We start from the raw sequence: 23504 nt of genomic DNA on the forward strand, positions 1-23504 counted from the left end.
TTGTCCAAAATACATCAAGCCTCTGAAGACATAAGAAAGTTAGAAAATAAAGCTTATACTCTATTTTATATTTATGTTTTGTATATCTGGATGGAGGCTACAAAACATGGACTTTCTTAGCAGATCTTAGATTAATTTTCTAATACAGAAAATGACATCTGTGCTAAATTACCCAACCTGTGCTTTTTAACTATTGAAGTAGCGGCCCCTCCTGCAGCCGGCACTCAGCTAAGCGTGCAACAGCCCCCCACCCTAGCCCGCAAGTTTTGCTCAAATGGTGCAAAAACAAAACACATCCTAGAAGAGGAGAGCAGACCAAGTGGAGGACCACTTGGTCAGGAGGCTCCAATGTCAATCATCAAAAACAATGCACACAAAAGATGGCAATTTTTTGAATCACTAACTTGAAACAAGCTTTCAGAAAGTATAATGGGGGGTGGGAGTGAATCAGTGCGATGCATTTGTCCAGAAGGATGACCAAATTATAATGGTTTTACACAATTTAACAAAACAGGACTCCTGCCTCTGCCTGGGACAGACTACTTAAAACATCAGAGTTCTGTTTTCTAAATAAGTGGTTATTGAACGCTTTAGTCTATCATCAAATACTTTTTTTCTCCTGAGTTTTACTTCAGAAAAAATGTACAATCAGAAGAAAAACATGATCATAAACCTCCACTCAGAATTCCACTGGGCTAATCAGGAATTTCTTTCTGGGATTCTTATTCGAGCTTGGTGTAGACGCCTACATATTGTGGAGAGCGGCATCCGTACATCTCACATGTGATTCTTTTCAACTAATTATATGAAAAGCATTGTTCTAATAAATGGGTAAAAATCCCTTCAAACTCCCAGTCACAATTTACTTAGGCGCTGCTCTCCTGGTGGACATAAATCACGCTACAGTGACAGCTCACGCTTCTCTCCAAGTCCCAGTTCCTTAATTCCCCAAAGTGAAATTAACTGGGGCAAAAATGCGTAACTATTTTTGTGCTTTCTTACAAATGTTGCTAACATGCTTTCCAAAAAGGTTCCACCCAATTCACTTAATCCTATGAGCTACTTCTGACTGTGCCAATTTCATTTGACTCTATCAACACAAGACTCCTGTCACTTAACAGCACCTATAAGCGTAAATGATACTGTTATTGTTTTAATTTACACTGACTAGACTGTACTCTCCCTACTTAAGTATTTACACTCTCCTCCTCCAGGAGAATCCTACTCCTCACCTCTCTTCTTCACCCAGGAGTCCCTCCCAGCTGTGTCTCCCCCTGCGCCCCAGGTGGTTTTTCACTGTGGTAATATACACACAAAATGTCCCAGCCTGACCATTTCTGAGCGCACTACTCAGCAGCATGAAGTGCACCCATGATGCTGTGCGGCCATCACCCCACCCGCCTCCACAACGGTTTCTTCATCCTACAAAACACAAACTCTCTCTCCATTCAACAGCTCCCCACTCTCCACTCCCCCCTCACCCACCATCTACTTTCTGATTCTGTGGATCTGACTCGCCTGGGTGCCTCACATCACACAGTACGCATCCCTTTGTACCTCATTTAGCACTGAGTCCTCAAAGGTTATACATGTTGTCAGGTGTCAGAATGTCCCTCCTTTTTAAGGCTAAAGAACACTTCCCTGTGTGGACAGACCACATTCCCCTCTCGGCAGTTCCTTAAACCCCTATTCTTTCTCAGGGTCTGGAGTTGGGAGTCCTGTCCTTCACTGACAGGCTATGTGACTCTGGGCAATACCTTCCCGCTGTGGCTCAGTTTCCTCCTCAGTAAAAAGAGAGCAACAATTATACCTGTTTCACTGCATGTTCTGACAAGGTCAGATAACATGTATATAGAAAAACCTCACTGCAAAGTAACCCCTCAAATTTGGCTCTAATCATTACTTATAGCAGATCCAGTGGGTGAAATACAGGGGCTGTAAAACATAGCTAGTGTCCTTTCTAAAAGCCTACTTTCCTTATTTTTCTCACTGCACGGAGTGGAATCCATTCATCTAGTGGAATCCGTTCATCTTTAATTATTTTTTGTAACTGCTTCACTTTGGAAAGTTTCCATCTCTCAAAGGAACTAGCAAACCCAATATTCTATGTTCTGCTATTTTTTCCTATGATTTAATCTTTTATATTTAATTCTGTCTGGAAGGCTGAAGTCTAAACAGCCCCCCCCCCCCGCCCCCTGAACAGCTTAGTACCTTTTCCAAAAACACTTTATTTAAGGCTTGTTTCTATAAAACAACGATTTAAAAACTGTTTTGATTACTACAGAGGCCACATCCAGTACCCACGGAATCATGAAACTAAAACACACAGATATAAACCAATCCTTCCTCCTAATTTTAGGAGCGAGAAGGGAAATCCGGACCTGGTGGAGAGATCTGCTCTGGGGCCGGTTGGCAGCACATCAGGGAGCGGCCCCCTTTCTCTGGGCCGAGGCTCTAGCACCAAGCAAGTCCATGGGCACCCTTCCCATGCTATTCCGGGGAGTTGGCCACTCCAGGAGTTGTCTTAGCAACCAGGTCAGCACTGCTCCCACCACACTCACCCTCCCATGAATTTAATCAGGGCTAAACATACTCGACACTATAGAAGGAACACTCAGAACTCATCAGGAAAACTTTGGTTTCAGTGAGGTTTTGCTCATGGCTTTCAGCTGACAATGAAATTGCACCCTGCCCAGGGTTAATGGAAAATGGGCAGACCCCTGCAAACCAAGTGGCTAAGTCATAAGGAGGAGAGACAGGCACAAGCCCAAAGTGCCGCAGGCTCCCTTACCTTGCCACAGTGAATGTGTCCGACGGCAGGAGGCGAGCTAGCTGGATAAAGACATGATTGAGGGATGGACAGAAGCCGCACCACTGTGCATAATAAAGCAGCAAAACGTCCTGGGGGAAGGGAAGATGGTTGTTACTGGCGCCTCAGAAATGGGCTCATGTCCTCATTGTGCTTAGAACCCAGCAGGCATTCAAGAAATGCTGCTTATGCACCAATTATGAAAAATTTCATTTTTAGAGCTTTCCAATTACGGGCCTTCTCTAAGTAAGGACTTTTGGCAGTTAGAAAACCACCGTGCAACTCATGTGCATTGTGCAAGAAGACTGCCACCAGATTAATCTGCTCATCAAACCTGAACGCTCACCCCAGGAACTGCAGCTCTGGGAATTATTTTAATAGGGAGAGATGGCTTAACTTTTGTCTCTCTCATTATTCCATACCTGTTTTTGAAGGACCACTTCCCAAAAGGTATCAGTTGTCACTTCAGTGATTAGATGCTGAGAAGGGAACTGGGCAGAGTCACTTCCTATAAGATGTCTTTTCAAGGGACTGTAGAGAACGCTGAAGTTTTGAATAAAAGACTCTAAAAATAAAGAGAAAATGAGATCAGCTCTTTGCTAAGTACAGGGAGAATAGCTGGCCTACTTTAAACTCTACATTTAAAAACCTGGGCTGGCTTCACAGGCTTACATTTTTAACACTTCCTCTACAGGTAAAACCCTGACTACAACTGCCCAGCATGGCACCAGGTGTAGCTTTGAGACAACTCCCCAGACGGTGATTTAGGTAACAAAACGCTGTGCAGGATCAGATGCTCTAGTATTTACAGACTAGGAATTCTCTTTTTTCTAACAGGACTGGTCCACAAATAGACACCCGAGACTGCACAGATCAACACACCACAATCTTTAAGAGATTTCAACCTACAATTCTAAGACCTTTATTTTTTTAAAGATTTATTTATTTATTCATGAGAGAGAGAGAGAGAGAGAGAGAGAGAGAGAGAGAGAGGCAGAGACACAGGAGGAGGGAGAAGCAGGCTCCATGCCAGGAGCCCGACATGGGACTCGATCCCGGGACTCCAGGATCACGCCCTGGGCCAAAGGCAGGCGCTAAACCACTGAGCCACCCAGGGATCCCCCCAGTTCTAAGACCTTTAAACATCACTACAAGGGCAGCTACTACACAAGCTGTTGCAAGTGGACAGGTGTCTCATGCTCATAAATTCAAGAACAAGGAGCTATGGTTTTTGTTTATTCAAGTTTTTCAAGTTTCCTTCTTGAAAGTTTAGGAAAAATAAACTCAATTATATTTAGTGGGAAAACCTATATATATAACCCAGAAGCAATACTAAAGCTTAACTTGACCTGACACCTCTCCTCATAAACTCCACTGTCCTCAGATTGCTTGGTTGTCTGAAGCAGGGCTGGTCTGTGCTCTCCCTTCTTTCTCCTTCTTCTAACCCTCTCTATTTTGAGGTCTTGATGAACAGTGACGTGTTCTGCAGAGGGGAGAGGAAGTGAAGGGTGTCATGTGCATACTAAACAGAGGTCAGTCTACATCCGAGTAACTTACTTGGCTATGTTTCTGAGACATAAAACCAAAAATTTTCTCCTCATCTAAATAAAGCCTAAATCCCTAAACTGGCCAAGAGAAGCCAACATAAAAGTCAACTCTGCAAATCAATGACACACAAGTATTTTTTCACAAGGACCCTTACAAGTTGGTCGTCAACTACAGGAATACAACTGAGCTAGATGTGTGTGTTTCAGAGTAGATACTCTGAAGAAGGCTTCTTTCAGATGACCCTTAAATTCAAATTGAATACCATTATAAGCTCACTGAATGCTTGAGTATTACTGAGCAGAATTCACAAAAGTCCAATGAACACTCCAAAAACACAGGCTTGTTTCACTTTAAGAAAATTCAGTACACCAAAACGTAACTTTAGAAAACACAGATGAGGTGCAACTTGTAGTATCAATGGAGAATGCAATTCATAAAGTGATTGGTTCACAGGGTTCCTTTCAACACTTAGGAGCTTCATGTTTATAATATATAATTTGGGGGGATCCCTGGATGGCTCGGCGGTTTGGCCCAGGGCTGATCCTGGAGTCCCTGGGATCAAGTCCCGCGTTGGGTTCCCGGCATGGAGCCTGCTTCTCCCTGCCTGTGTCTCTGCCTCTCTCTCTCTCTCTCTCTCTCTCTCTCTCTCTCTCTCTCTGTGTGTGTCTATCATGAATAAATAAATAAAATCTCAACATATAATTTGACAGGAGAAAAAAACCAACATTTACATAAGCCTTTCCAAAAGTGTCGATTATCAGAAACAAGCTTCACCTGGGCTTTAAAAAAGACCGATAAGACTATTATTTAGGGGGCTCTGAGTTTACTCTTGCTTTCATACCCTCTAAAACTTGGAAATAACAGGTTTCCCTCCCTACCAAATTCCTCCTGTCTGCATTTGGCAAACACTGACTTTCCCCGTGTTACCAATGAGGCTGAACTAACACAGCTTTTGAATTCTCACTTCCTTGTGTGGACATCAAGTATGTCAGCAAAGTCCTGGGAACAGGACAGCATGGGTTAGTTTACTGCGGCTGCCAAGCCCCAGGGGCAAGCTCGCAGATGCTTTCCCATAATGGGTCCCCCACCCCCAAAGTGGTTTTTGCTGGTTTGCAAGGGGACACTTATTGCACTGGATGCTTGTTTGTTACAATCAAGGCACGAAAGGTCAGAGCAGCATTTCTCAAGGAGGTATAAACAGCAACAGAACAAATTAGGTTTTGTGGCCTTGATATTCATACATCCAAACCTGTGAGACAAAAGGGAGGACAGGTGGTTCTACTGTTTCACTGCTTCCTAAGTTCCTTTAGAGTGGCACTGCTGTGGGGGCTCATGTTCATCAGTCCCCTGGGATGCTCCCATCAGAATGATTCTCCACCACACTGCTTTCCCTGGGGCCAGGTTCCCACCCCATGCAGCCCACTCCAATTTAGAAATGGGACAAGCACTATCAATTTGGAACCTTGACCACCTACCTCCCCACCCTCCACAAGGGGCTATATGACAAACTTATCCAAAATTTGGAGTTAGGAAGTTTGTTCCAATGAATAAACAAAATGAGCTTCTTTTAAAATTATGACCAACTGCAGCCTATATATTTTAAATGAGCTAAAGAGCTGATGTCCCCCCGTGACCAAATGTACTGAGATCCTGGATGAAAGTGACCGGTATTAAGTTAAACAAAACTTTTTATGTTTGGGGAAGGAAACTGCCCACAGTACCTAGGGTGAACTTCATAAGAGCTTGTTTTGGATCCAAGATATAGTGAGACTCTTCTTTCACATCAACAATCGTGGCAAATTCCTTCACCCGAGTGGCACTCGGAGCCCCCAGCCTCTCTGCATATAACCAAAATAAATTTGAATCCAAAAGGTAGATGTTCAGGGTCTTGTTGGTTCTGCAGCTCAGGCCTGTGAAGTTTGTGCTACTCACGTCCACCTCAGGAAAGAGATACCTGTTCTCCTCAATGTGAGGAACGGAGCCTGGGGGATCGACCTCACATTTCTTCTCAAGGGAAGAAAACGTGATGGTCGGGGTTTCAAAGACACTTTGTCCAGAATCAATGAAGCCCGTCACGGCCCTGTTTATGGTCCTGCAACATGCAGTGTAGTAGCTGAAGGGACTATAGGAACTCAGAAAATTGCTGCATTCTATGCTGTCCGATGCCACATGATAAAATGTCTGCTCCTTGAGGTAGAAAGAATCCAGAGCTGCCGCCATCTCAAAAAAGCTGCACTGAGGCATGCCCACCGAGCTCGGCCTGATGCCCCCTGTGCTCTGGTTGACACACAGCTCGCAGACGTTGTGGGTTCTGGAGACGGAGTGCCACTGGGGCAGCACCACGGTGTTACAGCAGGGGGATGCTGTGATCAGCGGCGGCTCCGGCAGCTGCTCAGGGGGTTCAGGTGCTAGAGGCCTCAATAGTGGGGCGTCTGCCCGCCGCAGGTGCTGCAGGAGCTGCTCCACCACCTGGTCCCCGTGACAGTTGTTATACTCCAAGGCCACTTCGGTGATCTGAAAGACAGGCAGAGCTGGTGAGAGGCGCGGTGACAGTGGAGGGAAAGAGCCCCGAGGCCCGCAGGTGGGGGAAGCATCCTGCTGTGCTTCACGAAGAGCCGCGTCCTCTCCTGGTGGCAAAGAGGAAGAGGAAACCTGTGCACTGAAAGCTATTAACAAAGGGGCTCAGATTCTCTCAGAACATGTCCCTCTATCAACAGGGAGCCAACTGTGCAGAGAGGGAGAAGGCCTTAGAGGTGGACGTCTTTGTCACTGCACAAGAGCCCAGCTCACCCATGACATGCTTCCTGGCCGAGGGGCCAGGGACAGATTTTTAATCTCAACTCCCAGGGGAGGGCATTTCCCCTTCGAGCTTTGGAACTCTTACATACGTGCAATGTCTTCTTTTTTTACCTTAAGTCTAAATATTTCCCACACATCTCACAAATGGATCACAATACTTCACAGCATGCGTGTTTCCAAGTAAATTCACACCTCACAGGAGACCGCAAGTTCAACCTGTTCCAAACCACATTTGTCCGTCCCACTTTCCCCCATAACCCTCTCCTTCCCCCATACTGCCCTCTCTGGGAAAATAGCATCATCAAGTGGGAATGGTGATCCTTTGAGCTCCAACCTCCCCTTCATGTCAGCGCAAGCCTCAAGCCCAGCCGCCTCTGACTTGAGCAACATAAAGCCAGCCTTTCTGTGTCCCCAAGGCCACAGCCTCAATCCAAGCCTTCAGTCGTCACAGACCATGACCATGTGCTCTCCCCTGCCTCACTCAGCCTCCACATTGTCACTGTTAATTCTAAATCTACCACCCTAAGCACAGCACTCTGCAGCCAAATGATATTCGATGGCTCCCTACTACCTGGAGGATAAAATCCAGCGAAGTCTGGCCTGTGTCTGCTTTTTCAGTGTCGCTCCTCCCTCTTTAGACCAGGCCTGGCCGGGACCTCCTCCATCTGACAAACCTCAATACTGTACCCGAGGCCCAGCATCAGCAGGGTGGCTACTTCAGTAAGGCTAACACCACCTTACCCTACCTCAGCTGGGAAGAGTTCAGTTCTACATCTTCAGAGTCCCAAAGCCCTTCCCACAGTCTCACAAGTATCTGCTGAGACGTCCTCACAAACTTATGGACCCTCATGGGTAGGGACCCTGTTTGATTTCTCCTGTCTTCCCCAGAGCCTAGCACAGAGCCAGGCACAGAACAAATGCCCAAGAAGCTCTGGTGCATGAATGGCATCTTAGGGTAACATACACATTTCCACTTCCTGGGGAGATTAACCGTTTTACTCTCAGAGATCAGTATTAGCCTGATTAGATTTACATTTCATTCTACAATTATTTCCAAACTGAATACCTTTTACTACCCACCTCAGGTTCATAAGGAAAACTAGCAAGTCATTATGATCCAAAGGCATCTACTCCATTTACTCTCTAAAACAGAATCATGGGGACGCCTGGGTGGCTCAGCGGTTTAGCACCTCCCTTTGGCTTAGGGCATGATCCTGGAGTCCCGGGATCAATCCTACATCGGGCTCCCTGCATGGAGCTTGCTTCTCCCTCTGCCTGTGTCTCTGCCTCTCTCTCTCTCTGTGTATCTTTCATGAATAAATAAATAAAAATATAAAAAAATAAAATAAAAAATTATAACAGAATCATGTACTAACTTGGATCAAATCTTGCCATTTAGTTAAAAGGTGTTAAGTCACTCAGGATTTTGTTTCATTAAAATGTGTGTTTAGGGCAGCCCGGGTGGCTCAGCAGTTTAGCGCCTGCCTTTGGCCCAGTGTGTGATCTTGGGGACCCAGGATCAGGTCTCACGTTGGGTTCCGTGCATGGGGCCTGCTTCTCCCTCCGCCTGTGTCTCTGCCTCTCTCTCATTCCCTGTGTCTATCATGAATAAATAAAATACAATCTTAAAAATAAATAAATAAATAAAATGTGTGTGTAAAGCCAGTTAATGAGTGCTTTTCCAATTTTAAAAACATCCCCCAATTTTATATATATAGTATTTATAGAGTGTTGATTCAAGACACATGCATTTGTACAGAAAAACAAACAGTTCTTGAAAAGATCATTTTAGATGATAAACCTGTGTTTCATTTTTCCCCCCACACAAGAACATCTCAGCCCTTTCTGGATAAGGCTCTGACAGCACATCACACTAGTAAGGTCAAGCCCATATGATCCATAGGAACCCAGCTGCCCTCTGACCACATCTGGGCACTGCTTGATACCCAAAGACACACTGGATTACCATTTTCACCTACGCCCCCTGCAGTCTCCCAAAAAAACCCCACAAAAATTCAAGTATTTACTATAGTCTTTTACAAAAACAACCATGACTCTGCTCATGAGGCTTAAACATTGCGAATACCTCTGAGCAGTACTGGTAAAGGGGGAAAGAGTCACACAGACCCTCTGCTGGCTGCAGTGAGCATCTCTCTGGGGAAGCCCACTGAGATGTCCTGTGACCTCTCTAGGACCCTCTGTAGAGATGCAGGGATCAGTGGCCTGACGCTGTGTGCAGTGCAGGCTGTATTCTGTGGCGGGGGTCGAGGGGGAGTGCATGTGTATAAGCAGCTGCCGGTGCCGGACCGGGCCTCACAGTGGAACCAGCACACGGCCATCTTCTTGTTTACTCCCCACCACAGCTGCCTCAAAACCCCTGGCTTGTCAAGCCCCAACACTACTACCCTCACGGGACACTGACCTCAACAATAGAAACTTCCTCTACAGTCTGCCCAAGTTGGGCCTAGAGGTAGTCACGGGGAAAAAGGCTTATTATGGCTTAACCTCTTCTGGGGTTGGGGAGCTGATGAGTTTAGAACTCACTCTGGGGGATCCCTGGGTGGCGCAGCGGTTTAGCGCCTGCCTTTGGCCCAGGGCGTGATCCTGGAGACCCGGGATTGAATCCCACGTCGGGCTCTCGGTACATGGAGCCTGCTTCTCCCTCTGCCTGTGTCTCTGCCTCTCTCTCTCTGTCTGTGTGACTATCATAAATAAAATAAAAAAATAAAAATAAAATAAAAATAAAAAAAGAACTCACTCTGGGAGTGTCCGAGTGTGGTGTTCATTCCCCCACCCCAGCCACCCTCACCCTGATGGCTTCCTTACCTCTGCTCACACACCCCACTTTCCTCCCCCACCAAGCTCTGGATTTTACTACTTCCCACACTCCTGGAACACTGCTACCTGGAAAACTTTACTAAGGAACACACAGCTCTGCTGACATCTCTCCTTTGTCAGTGAGATTGTGACGGCAACAACTAATCCACAAGTCCTCAAAGATGTAACCAACGGCCTCCCCTCTTCAGGCTTTCAATCTGGTTCTTCACCAGGCAGCCCCTATGGGGGCCCCACAACCTACAGTACTTCTAATCCTGAACCTGCAGCCATTTCCCCATCACTGTGCCTCAGCTCAGGCTGTGCCTTCCCTTACGTTTCTCTCAATGCATCAACATCTTGGCCACCCCGAAAGTCTGCCCCCCATATCTGCCCTGTGCACAGCCTCTCCTAACCTCACCCCTGCCTGGCCCTCAGCATCCTGGGACAGAGCCCTCTCTCCTCTAATTCCTCCTGACCTGGGCCTGGGGCTGACCTTCCTGTGCCTTGTATTATAAGCAAGCTCCTGCTGCCCCACTGGACAAGCCTCTGAGACCATGAAAGCAAGTCTGCATCTTCTCCATCTTTCTCCTCTACGGCTCCATGACACAATGCTCAATAAACATTTGCTAAACTGACCTAAAATGAAGAGGGAAATGTACTGCACAGAACACTTAATTTGACTAAGTAATCCATAATACTGCTAAGATGCCATCTGGTTTTTAACAACCTCAACCATAGGTTAGGGGAATCCACTCACCTTGCAAGAACACTCTGCTCTGAGGAAAGGAGCCACTGGAAAAAAAGTGATTTAAAAAAAAAGGAGGGGGGGCTGGGCCATAGGGAGGAGTTAGGAGAGAGAAGGGAGTTATCAAGCCAGGGGAAATGGGGGAAGCTAGCGTCCTTCCACCAGGGGCCAAATTCCAACCACAGGGCCCTAAACAGAGGAACTGGGCTCCAGTCACAAAACACAACCCCACCCAGGACCCTGACTTGCCCAAATCAGACAAGACCGAATTCTCCACAAAGAAAATTTAAAAGTTAAAGTAAAAATCCAAACCATAGCTAACACCTCGGTGAACACCCCACCTTTCCTACAAAGAGCTTATAGCTCTTAACAGTAAATGCAGTAAAGGCCTAGTAATTTGGGAGAGTTCTCCATTCATAAAATATCTGTGTAGTGAAGATTTTCTAAAGAAAATTAGTCTTATTACTCCACATCTTCCCTAATGGGAGAAGAAACAAAGCTAGTCGGTTGCTTTCCTTTCCTCCTCTAAGCCAGGGCAGCAGCAGGGCTAACAAGTTTCACAGTTGAGGCTCCAGAGTAGCAAAGTCAGGGGTCTGCTGGGCAAGAACCCCATCTCCCTGTCCCCTCCAGGCAGCCCGTCAGGCTCGCGCGGTGGTGCTACCAGTCAGGCAGTGTCTGGTTAGCCTGGCCAGTGGCACACTGGCTGTCTGAAATTGGTTTTGGCCAATTAAGGGATCCTGGAGGGAAGGAAAAAATAAACCCCCCAGTAAATCCAATTTAACAATCCCAGGCGCTCTCTGGTAATTGTTATTACTCGCTCTAAGTGTCTCCCAATGATCCATGTATGAAATAAACTCACACCCAGAGAGACTGAGTGCACCAGATGAAACAGAAAAAGAGGGAGGGGCAGACTCCTAGCAGCGTGTGTCTCTGGAAACCGCTCTGCTTCTCTGTGCAATAGGAAAGGCTTACGGAAACAAGGGAGCCCAGCTCCACCATGCTGCTGCCGACCACTGGGCTGGTGTTCAGGCTCAGCCCCCGACAACGGCATCGCCAGGGCCACACCGAGCCCAGCCTGTGCTGCTGGCCGTCCCTCCCATCCCACTATGCCCCCATTGGTCATGGTGGGAAGGGGGACATCTGGCCCTACCCGAGGGACACGCAGCTGCTCCCACCAACTCCCCCAGACCCAAGCACAGCTATCAGCCAACATGGCCCAGAGACGCTGCAGCGGACCCCATGTCCGGCACACACCCTCCCGCCTATTTATGGGACGAAGGAGTAAACACCTCGGAAACGCAGCTGCCACTCCTGGCAGGCTCTCAGCTCCTGGTGGAACTCACTCTCAACATGGAGTGAGATGTCCAAGTTCATGAGGTTTTCCTGCTCCTCATGAGATACCTTTTAACATTCTGACTCTTACCTCATCTATTAAGGGGTGGCTTTCGGCTAAAGGATTAAAAGGTAAAAATACAAGAAGCGCTGGCCCCTTCTTCAGTTCATTGTTCAGCAGGAGGCTCTTGCCGCCGTGTGGCCGCAGCCATCGGAGGAGCGCCTCTCGATTTTCTAAGGCCCACTTATGGATGTTCTCTGCTGTGTAGTTGACAGCCTCCCTGGGAAAGACCTGTGAAGGACAACACACGGAGGGTAGAAAGCAGGGCAGGCTCAAAGCACATCAGCCCCGGCCTCAAGAGGCCCTGACCATCCCACCACTGCCCAGGAGCGGACTAGATGACTCAGGGACGTGACCTGCCCCTGCTCCTCCAGACAGTGTGTTTCCTCACAAGTGGGTGGAAAGAGCAAAAGTGGCTGCAGAAAGTCAGTGACTTTCATATCACAGATTCCTCTTGTTCCCTTTAGCAGACTCCTCTATCAAGGAAGAACTCTCCCTATCTGCTGCTGGCAACAATGACCTCTTCCACCCTACCTGAAGAGGGCTATTACATTTTACTGAGTTCTTATAAAAGATTATAAAAGGATCAATGAATACCTACGGGAATGGAAGTTATAAAGTCAAGGATCATTTAGATTTTTACACTGGTTCCTCAAAACTTGGCTGATAATGGTGGGAGAAGACCCTCCATTAGGGCAGAGCTTTGTATCCATATTGGTCACCTGTACCCCCAGTGACCAGAAGAACACCTGGCACACACCAGGAACTCAACAAATACTTGAATGAATCCACGAATGACCTAGAACTTACATAAGGCCACAGATCACACTCAAGTATACAGAATGAAGGAAAGGAACTTTTAGATTTTGTACTTTGTTTTTCTGTTACAACCAAAGTCAACACAAAATTATGTTTGAAATTCTAACAATATGGATCACTGGGTTTCAAATCAAACTCCCAAAAGAAGTGCTTTGGAGATCCCAAAAATGAGATATTTTATATTCCCCAAAACAGAGAATTAAATTGCCTCATGACAAAGATGTCCACTGGTTTTGTTGAAATACTGGTTTCCCAGTAGTATTTCATTTGACAAAAAGAATTCTGCTGCTAAACCAACCAGTCGACCTTTAAAAACCACCAAGCAGATGCAATAAGCCCCATGCACATGCTAGGGCCATTCCCACAGGCCTAGCCTCTCTTTGCTTTATGATTCTTCCTCAGTGCCCTCCCTTCTAAACCCAACAAATATGTGTTGGTCGTCCAGCATGCAACAAAAAGAGGATGAAGGAAATGACAGTGAAAACAGAGGGAGAAGAAGCTCAGAGGCACAAGGAGGGCAGGTGGGCAGCAGAGAAACCAGGACGGCAGTGATTCTCCACGTGGGACAGCAGGAGTTTGCAAACCACACTCTAACATCATATATGCATTTCTATTAGGAAAACACAAAAATATATTTTACTTTTGGAGTACAAACTACAAGAAATAAAGCACAGCATCTGGGCTCCTAGGGGTTTGCAGAAGCCAAGGGCACTGGCAAACCAACTGGGAACCAACTAAGGGCACCCCCAGAGAGGGCCTAATGGTCCCCTGGCAGGCACAAGACTTGCACACTGAATCAAGGGGAACAGGTTCAACGAGTTGGGTACACAGGGTACAGAGATACTGGTCTTCACTCAACCTGTATGTTACACTGTCAATGAAGTTAGAGACAGAAGATACTTGAGAAAAATAAACTCTCAGTGATGGGACTGAAGAAGCAGCAATAAATAGAGCAGAGGCACAGGACTAAGCAAGATATAGGTCAAAAGCTCAGAAATAGCTGAGGTGGGGTTGGTCCACCAAAAGCAAATTAAATCAGGGAACAAAGACGACAATGGAAAACCAAGGATCTCTAGGGTGAGAAGCCATCAACTTCTCACTGACATAACAAGAACTTCAAAATCCATTTCATCAGCTGAGAAGAACATGTCACATGATCACTCCTGATAAATTGGACAAATGAACAAAGAACATCGTCCGATGGAAGCTTAAAATCTGAGAACATTGGACCAGAGTAACAAAGCTCCAACAGAATAATCCCGCAATTTCATCCAATGAGGAAAACTAATGAGGCTATACCAAAATCAAAGAATATAAACAAAGAATTTCTAGATGTTACATTTGAGAGCCCTCTCTAATGCATGGGTTCATAAACAGGGACACGGGCTCTAGCATGGGATTGTAGAAACTCTCAATTTGCATATAAAATCATGTACACTTTCCTAGAGAGAGTGCCCAGAGATTTTACTCATTTCTCAAAGAAGTCCATGACCTAAACAAGGTTAAGAACCACTGCGCTAATATAAATGTGATTTCAAAATACTTACAAGTGATGTGTTGAAATGTCTATGTAAATACACACTTCCAGAGTGTACTAAGGATACCAGTTTCGCAAGATGTTTATTTGTGATAACCCCAAATCGTACTGTTCCTAGGTAATCTGAAACAGAAAATTTTCCTTTATTAAAGAAAAAGCCTATGCCTTGAAACAACCATAAAACCCATTGATCAAGTCTTGATGCACAAATCCCCAGAGCAAAGCTCTTTTTGGTCACTTAGCCTAGACAGGAAAGGAGTTGCTGGAGAAACCTCCTCCTGAAACACCTCATGTCTCCTCCTGAATAAACTCCCTGATCATCACCTGCACTGTGTCTGCTGCAATGATGTGACCTCATCTTCTGTGACCCCGGGCTCCTTCACTCCTTAACCCCACCATAAAGCCCAGGCATATGTTGTTCCCTCTGTCTGGACATTTCCGTGCCTGGCTCCTCATCATTCAGACGTCAGCTCCAACCCAACCTTCTCCGAGAAGCCTTCCCTGACCACCCCGCCTCAATGCAAATACTCTGAGGATGAAATATGCAAGGGCAAACTGGGACTTCCTCTCCACTTGAGCATGCTCTCTACCATTACTCTATTGTTTTATAGCACTTATTAATATCTACATAATCTTGTTGATTTAGTTTGATTTTCTCTGGTCCACCTTCCCCTTACCTTCTGTGATATTAGAAATCTTGTTTATTGCTATTACCCCAGTACCTATAGCAGTGCCTAGGCATCTCAGAGATCAATAAATATTGGTTAAATGAATGAGTCTAAGATGTACAAAGAACTCACACAAATTAATAAGAAAAAGAAAGTTAAAAAATGGGCAAACCACATAAAAAATGTAAAGGCTAAAATTACATGAAAATACACTGAACCTTCCTACTTCAGAGGACAGCATATTAAAACAAAATACCCCTCTTTGCCGTCCAACTGCCCCAAATTTGAGACACAGGAAATACCAAGTATTGGTGACCAGTAGAGAAATGACACTTATACAATGCTGGTGGGAAACATCAAGTGGTAGCCACCTGAGAGAGCAAGTGGCTATGCTGATCACAAGGAGACACAGGCGTCAGGCTGCAGCCTCAAACCTTGCTGCTTATCTGCATATGTGCACTGAGAGTCACACATAAAGACAGTCACCAAGAAATACTCTGCAGATGTTAAAAACAATGGAGCAAGGCTATCTATACAACATGAACATTTTTTTGACACGTGTGAGTGAAAAAGCAAGCTGAAAAAAAGATAAAGTATACATTTTTATGTTTAAAAAAAAACGGGGGGGGGGGGGGATCCCTGGGTGGCTCAGCGATTTAGCGCCTGCCTTTAGCCCAGGGCGCGGTCCTAGAGTCCCGGGATCAAGTCCCGCGTCGGGCTCCCGGCATGGAGCCTGCTTCTCCCTCTGCCTGTGTCTCTGCCTCTCTCTCTCTCTCTATCATGAATAAATAAATAAAATCTTTAAAATATAAAAATAAAAACCTCCCACCTTATAAAACAGCATCCATTTTTTTCCTACAGGTACATATGTTTTTAAAGAGTGTAAAGACTCTGAAAGGATAATAAAAAAATTTTTTTTGGGGGGGGCAGAGATCAAAGAGGACTTTATCCTTAAGTGTAAGCTATCTTTTCTTACCCCTAAGGAGTAGATGTATTTGTATGGCTGAAAATGGACTAAAATATCTTGTGTTAAGGTGAGTGGATAAGATGGTGTAGGAAAAGGTACACTCTTTCCTATCCCCCCTTCTGTGTTATCAGTAGATGTTAAATAAGATACTAGTTAAACTTCAAATGTTACCAAGTTATATCCAAGTAGCCAAAATATAAAAATATGTAGGTAGTAAACACACCAAGCTTCCGGCTTCATCACAGGAGTCCCACTCCGCAGCAGTGGTGTCCCCCTCCTCTCAGAGGAGCGGCCAAGGGGAATGGCAATCCCTAATGTTGTGTTAAACCACCTTTCATACAAATATGACTAAAATGGCACAAAACCAAAGAAACACAGGAAGGATAAGCCAGAAACAACAGAGACTAGTTATGTGAGGAGGGCGGAGGGACGAGGATGGGAAAGGAAAGAAAATGGGGTCAGGAGAGCAGGGGCGAGACAGCCTGACCCTCCTCCTCAGGAGGACCTTTGTATCAAACTCTCAGAGCCTCAGCGAGGTTTCACACACTTCACATATTTACAAAAAAAAAAAAATCATTACACCAACCAAGATGTGGGGCAGACTGAAGAGGAAAACAAGCACTAACAGATAAACTATAACACCACAGTGGAGGGGTAGAGGAGTGGGGAGAAAGAATGGAGTAATGAGAACAGTATCTTGACTAAACATTATAAAACTGAAGACAATGAGAGCCAGGATTCTCAGGGTGGGTGGGAAAAGTTACTTGTAATAGAGGAAAGCTATGCTGATATTAGATTGGAATCAGAGGGAATTAGTATAAACTTATGGCTTTTCATACACACACACAGACACAGATAACAAACAGAACTACAAATGTATGAATATGTGTGGGTGTGAACACATACACGTCCTCGCTCTATCTGCTGAAAGGGCTTACAAGTCAGGATACCTGATAACAAACAGCACAGCCAGCACCCTGATCCTGGTTTCTAAATGCCTTTCTCCCATAACAGAAACCCGGGCTCCCTGGAGAAGAGGGTGATTCCAGAGCTAGGGCAAGGAAATACAAAAGAAAACGGACACATCTTGTGTCATAATGAAGGATGGAGTGCACTCAAAGGACACAGGAGCCAACCCAAGACACTCCTAATGGTGAAAGCTGGAGCTCTTTGAGCAACAAAATGAACAATGACCAGTGTTCTCTAAGGTGTCAAGATCATGCAAGACATGGGAAGACAAAGGAATTGGAAGAGACTAAGGAGAAAAAAGAACTAAATGTGATATGGGATCCCAGAATGGATAACAGAACAGAAAAGAAACATTAGTGAAGATGACATTGGCATAATTCAAATAAGGTCTGTGGTTCAGTTAATGATGTATCAATGGTAATTTCTTAGCTTTGACCAAAGCATCATAACAAATGGTTTGTTATATAACATGCTAACACGGGGGAAGCAAGGCGAAGGAAGAAAATGGAGGAACTCCCTGTCCTATTTCTGCAACTTTTCTACAAGTATAAAATTAGCTCAGAATTTGAATTTCAAAAAATGGCATAATACGTAAGTTCAGATCCCAAAGCCATCAAAAGAGAACACAGGATGTTAGAGAGGGTTAGGAGACAGATCTCCAGGAGAAGGCTTAATCTTGGGGGCAGCCATGGCTTTAAAAAAAAAAAAAAAAAAAGGGAAAGCAGCCAGTGAGGAAATGCATTTGATAGTCGGCCAATGTCACCGACATGACTTATTGGAGCAGAGGAAGAAAAAGTGACAGCCTGACCCAGAAGTTGAAATGGCCCATTCAAATTGCTGTTTAATGGCTTTAAGAATGGACAGTCTGCCTGCACACAGCTGATTCGAACATGCCATGCCTGAACATATCACAATTTCAAAACTTTACTTTTCACATATAGACATATCTATGAAATTCACACATCTATTTTAAGTTCCCACATATAGCGGAAATCTTGCTAGAAGAAGGCGCTTAAATTTGCACTCTCGTGTGCACAAGGAGTAGTACCTGAATTAGCAGAGGAAGTTTACAGTGTAAGAAAGACACAAAAAAATAACACTTCACACCTCCACATCCAGAACATTCTCTGTTAAGCAGAGCTCCAAGGCTTTCTACAGTAGGGGTCTCTGTCATTTCCAAAACAAATAATTTTCTCCTAAAAGTAATGAAGCTTCAGTATTTTAGTTAAGGACTCAGTCTTAATTAAAGAATTAAAAATAAACTTGGAATAATGCTTTCCCCTTCCCCATGAAAATAAGGTCCAACAATGATATGCATGATCCTGTTCAATGACTTTTTAAAAAAATCTCAATAGGGATACCTGGGTGGCTCAGCGGTTGAGTGTCTGCCTTTAGCCCAGGGTATGATCCTGACCCCAGGATCGAGTCCCACATCGGGTTCCCTGTAAGGATCCTGCTTCTCTCTCTACCTGTGTCTCTGCCTCTCTCTCTCTCTCTGTCTCTCATGAATAAATAAATACAATCTTTTAAAAATTAATTAATTAATTAAAAATAATAAAAAATTAAAAATCTCAATAAACTCTTCTTAGCCAGGTTAAGTGGCCAGTTTCAAGTCCATTAACAACCATCTAGTGAAAGGTGTCACAAAGACCACTGCCAAAGATGTAACAAGACCAAGAAAGAACACTGAGGTAGGAGCAGCAGTTACTAATCAGTCTCTGTAGCTGATCATATAGGCAACTATGGAGGTCATTTGGCCACAGTATGAAGACTGGCTTATCAGACACTTGCTACAAAAGGTGCTAAGCCCCTGGCTTTGGGTCCCTCAGCTACAAGGCAGCCCACCACATACACAGCCACCATCTAGGCCCACAGCATCACATCACTGTGTGCTCTGAATAATAAATGACCTTGTTTTGATCCATTAATCTTGCCTACTTTCAGTACTTATGCAAGTTTACCCCTTGCTGTCTTTTGAGGTTTGGGTTCTTCTCTGCCTCTAACAGAAAGCTCCACCCCTGCTTCCCACATTCCCCCTAGGTAGATAGCTTCTGTTGACCTTCCTGTGCCTTCCATACACCACTGTCACCATTTACCTCATGACAACCTCCAAGGGCACATCCAGGATGGAAGAATCCAAAATCCCATCTGGTTTCTACTCAGCTGCATCTGGCTCACTTGCCATCTCTCTGGTTTGCATCAAGATTTTTGTTTTGAGGCTTTTGCATAACATTTTAACATCAGACTATTTTATTTTGCTTAAAGCCACTTCCTTAAATTCAATTTTTAATATTAAAACTTCAGTTTAGTATTGGTATAAAACACATACAAACTGAGGCAACAAAAACTACCACCTCGAGGAGGCAAAGCATTAAAATTCTCAAACATTCCAGAAAAGAGTAACGATCATTTCTTTTGTTGGGAAAGAGAATAGATTTTCAATTGTTTTAAAATTAATAATAGGGGTGGCCTTGGTGGCCAAGCTGGTTGAGCATTTGACTCTTGATTTCAGGCCCCACTTCAGGATCCACACTCAGCACAGAGTCTGCTTAAGAATCCCTCTCCCTCTCCCTCTGACCCCCACCCCTACCACTCACAGACATGTGCATGAGCTCTCTCGTGCTCTTGCTTTCAAAAAATATAAATTTGCCTAAAGCAAAGATATACAACTCACACTCACCAACTAACAGATAACCAAGAACAGAAATCTGAAACATTTAACTCAGGGATATGCTTGCAAGAGACTCAGTAGCTCAAGAAAAAACTGTTTTACCCTGGGACACTTGAATAATGAAGCCTACGTCCAGAGCTACAAGGTCCTAGCAACATGTGGCTAATGAGCACTTTAAATGTGAGTAAAGGACTCGATTTTCATCTTTATTTCAATTGATTTAATTTTAAAGTGATACTCAACTCAGTCACTGGAAAACTTTTAAGGTATGTTTAAAACAACTTGAATATGTAAATCCTTTTCCAGGTAATTTTTATGTAATCTAAATATAGATTAAGTATTTACAACAAGGGATGCCTCGGTGGCTCAGCAGTGCATCCGCCTTCTACTCAGGTTGTGATCCAGGAGTCCTGGGATTAAGTCCCACGTCAGGCTCCTTCCAGGGAGCCTGCTTCTCGCTCTGCCTATGTCTCTGCCTCTCTGTGTCTCTGCCTCTCTGTGTCTCTCATGAATAAATAATTTAAAAAAAAAGGATTTCCTACAAAATTTCAACATTTAGGGGTGCCTGGGTAGGTCAGTTGGCTAAGTGCTTGCCTTCAGCTCAGGTCATAATCCCAGGGTTCTAGGATCAAGCTCCACCATCAGGCTCCCTGCTCAGTGGGGAGTCTACTTCTCTCCCTCTGCCCCTGACTCGTGCTTGCTTTCTCTCTCAATAAATAAAACAAGGAAGGAAGGAAGGAAGGGAGGGAGGGAGGGAGGGAGGGAGGGAGGGAGGGAGGGAGGGAGGGAGGTTGGTTGGTTGATTTCATCATCTGAATGGAGATGTGCTGTTAGGTGCAAAAGTATAAAAGACTTGATCCAAAATATCTCAATACTTTTTATACTGATTGTGTGTTAAAATGGTAATAATTTGGATATACTGGGTAAAATGAATTATTTTATATATGTAAGTTATTTTCATCAATTTCTTATCTTTTAATGCTGCCACCAGAGAATTTAAAAATACCTATGTGGTTCATGTTACATTTCTATTGGACTATGCCAAGGTGATAATCATGAAAAAGCAAGATTCACATAAACTTGGGAAGAAGCTGAGATAATGAATCCAATAGCCAGTAAGTCTTAATAATGGCCAATGATCTGAAAGGATACTTAAGGGAATATTTCATTTTTTTCCATGAAAACCCCTCCAACAGCAGAGAATAGTTATTTTTATTTTTAAAAGTGTGAGCCCCTCTCTCCTTCAGAAAGGAAAAGCTGAGTCCCTAGACCTTGTGACTGTAGGTGTAAACTGCTGAGCTTCTGAAATGAATTCTCTCTCAGAAGCCTAGAGCTGCATGCACTTGGTGCACTGCAAAGTAAGGCACTCAAGGATGCGGTGAAAGAATGAACAGAGGCTGGAGCTGAGCTGTGTGGCAATTTTTCTATCAGGACTGGTAGAAAAAGGAGACATCTGTGTGAGCTAATTTCTCAGGGATCATGGAACAAAATGGAGTTTCAGGTCCAGAAAAACACTCATGAGGAGAACTGCTAATAAATAAAGCAGGATACTTCCAAACTAAATATCACTGGATTAAGTCATGTGGCTTTTAATCAGCAATGGCTAAGAAGTCACTGACTCCCTGAGAAAATTTCTTTCACTTCTTTATTCTGGGAAATAGTGACACTCCACAGAGCAAACCTGCATCATTGTACCTTCCACCCTAGAAATAACCCTCATTTTACTTTGCCATTTTTATTAACTTCTGCTTTCCCACTCCTCTTTCCAAGGTTTTAGACCAAGCAGAGAAAGGGAAACAATAGGATTCTATAGAGGAAAAACCACCCCCCTCCTGTGTCACTTAGCATTTACACAGTGATCCATAAATATTCAATGGATGACTTCTCACATTTCCAGTAATAAATACATTCATCCAAATGAAAGAAAACCTTCATAGAAATTTAAGACTACCGAAATGTTTGTTTCCAACATATGCACTATAGCAATTATTTGCATTTTGTCACTAGACATGTGACTCTCAGGTTTGCGTATTTTCAAAATTCTTAATATAAAGCACAAAGCAATTATCCAGAAAATGAGCTGGCATTTGGACACCACAGATACAACATGCCATTGTGGTGCTTGCCACCATGCTGTTAAATGCTAAGTAAACATGGAACTTCTTCACTGTGACTTTTAATTTCTTGTGATTTAGGGAAGAGAGAAACGTAGTTCCAAATACGTTGTTTTAGAGGAACACAAACTGCAGAGCTAAATATGCACTGTCACATATACTAACACGCCAGTGAGCACCCTCACACCATCTATTATTTTACCAAAGCACAATATTAAAATGATCAATTCAAGTACTTCTCTTGTACATATTTCAATTAAATTCCCTGTTGTTTTTACATGTTCAGGGAAGAAAAGACTTCACAAAAGAAATCCCTCCTTCACCACACTTAGGCTGCTCTAAGGGTCTAGCACAAGGGTCACACATTCTTTTTTTATTTTTTCTTGCAAACAAACCTTTACAAATATAAAGAGTTCTTACCTCCCAGGCCTACAGAAACAGGCCAAGGGCCAATGTATTTTCAGACTGAAGTGTCTTTTAGAGGCAACCAGGGCACAGCTCTCTTATCTTACAGACAACCTCAAGACCAGTTGGAAGGGATGACTGGGTGGGCCATGGTCACCCAGGACAGTAGCTTCTAAAATGACTTATTAAGAGACTCGGACTGGGCCTATAGGAGTTTCCTGTTAGGAAGATGCTAATATAAAGTTCAGGGGAAAATCAGAAAACCATGCTAAGTAGGACTCCATTTGATGTCCGTAATGTGCGAGACATTATGCTAGCTAGGCAATATTTATAAACACCACCAGAACTTCAGCTAGGCCTTGAAAACTTAGGAAGGTGGATATTAACTAGGGAAAGGCACTATAGTTGAAGCAGTGTTGGGGCGAAGACCAGGAGGCGGGAATCACCATACTGTGCCCCCTGCCTCATCCCAGTACAGCACGACAGTAAATGGGAGTAACGTGGTCCTGGGTTCCTCTCAGGTCCTCTCCTTTACTGCTATGCCACAGTACTCGTTTGCTGCCTCTGCTGTAACAAATCACCACAAATGTAGTAGGTTAAAAGGACATCAATTTATCTCACAGTTCTGGAGGTCAGAAGTCCAAAACGGGCCTCAGTGGACTAAAATCAAGGTGTCAATAGGGCATGTTTCTTCTAGAGGCTCTAGGGAAGAATCCATCTCTTTGCTATTGCCAGCCTCCAGAGGCTCCCTGTGCTCTGTGGCCTGGGGCCCCGCTCACCTCCAATGACAGCAACGGCTGGACAGGTCCTTTCAAATTGCATCATTTTGACACTATTCTTTGCCTCAATTCCAATTTTAAGGATCCTCCTGATGATACTGGGCCCACTCATAATCCAGGATAATCTCCCATTCTTTAGGTCAGCTGATTAGCAACCCAATTCCACGTGCAACCTCAGTCCTCCCTCGCCATGTGATGTGCCATATTCATAGGTTCTAGTGGGCATCTTTGGGGAGCCACCATTCTACCAGTCACAGTGACCTTGAGTCAGTTAACAGCCTCCTCAGAGCCTGTTTTCTCAACAGAGACAGTCACGATGACATATTCACAGTTCCTATTTCAGAGAGTGGCAGGGAATTCTGGATCATCCAGGTAAAAGGCTTGACTCATGGATGGGCTCAGCCTAGTATCAGCTTATCATATTCAATTTTACATAAAAAGTGGCCAAGTAGAGACCAGAACTG

General features: G+C 44.4%; 1 protein-coding gene across 3 annotated transcripts in view; it reads right to left on the reverse strand.

Moving 5' to 3' along the window:
* Window positions 1-23504, reverse strand: part of TXNDC11 (thioredoxin domain containing 11) — a 64200-nt gene that overhangs the window by 5298 nt on the left and 35398 nt on the right. For all 3 annotated transcript variants that reach the window (XM_055339410.1, XM_055339411.1, XM_055339412.1), the window contains 5 exons: window positions 14478-14590; window positions 12142-12342; window positions 6079-6871; window positions 3232-3374; window positions 2792-2901 (listed from right to left, as the gene is read on the reverse strand). In XM_055339410.1, the coding sequence (XP_055195385.1) occupies window positions 2792-2901; window positions 3232-3374; window positions 6079-6871; window positions 12142-12342; window positions 14478-14590 (1360 nt within the window). The remainder of the gene's footprint in view (window positions 1-2791; window positions 2902-3231; window positions 3375-6078; window positions 6872-12141; window positions 12343-14477; window positions 14591-23504) is intronic.

The sequence above is a fragment of the Nyctereutes procyonoides genome, unplaced genomic scaffold, assembly GCF_905146905.1.
Source record: "Nyctereutes procyonoides isolate TBG_1078 unplaced genomic scaffold, NYPRO_anot_genome, whole genome shotgun sequence".
In the NCBI taxonomy this organism is placed as follows: Eukaryota; Metazoa; Chordata; class Mammalia; order Carnivora; family Canidae; genus Nyctereutes; species Nyctereutes procyonoides.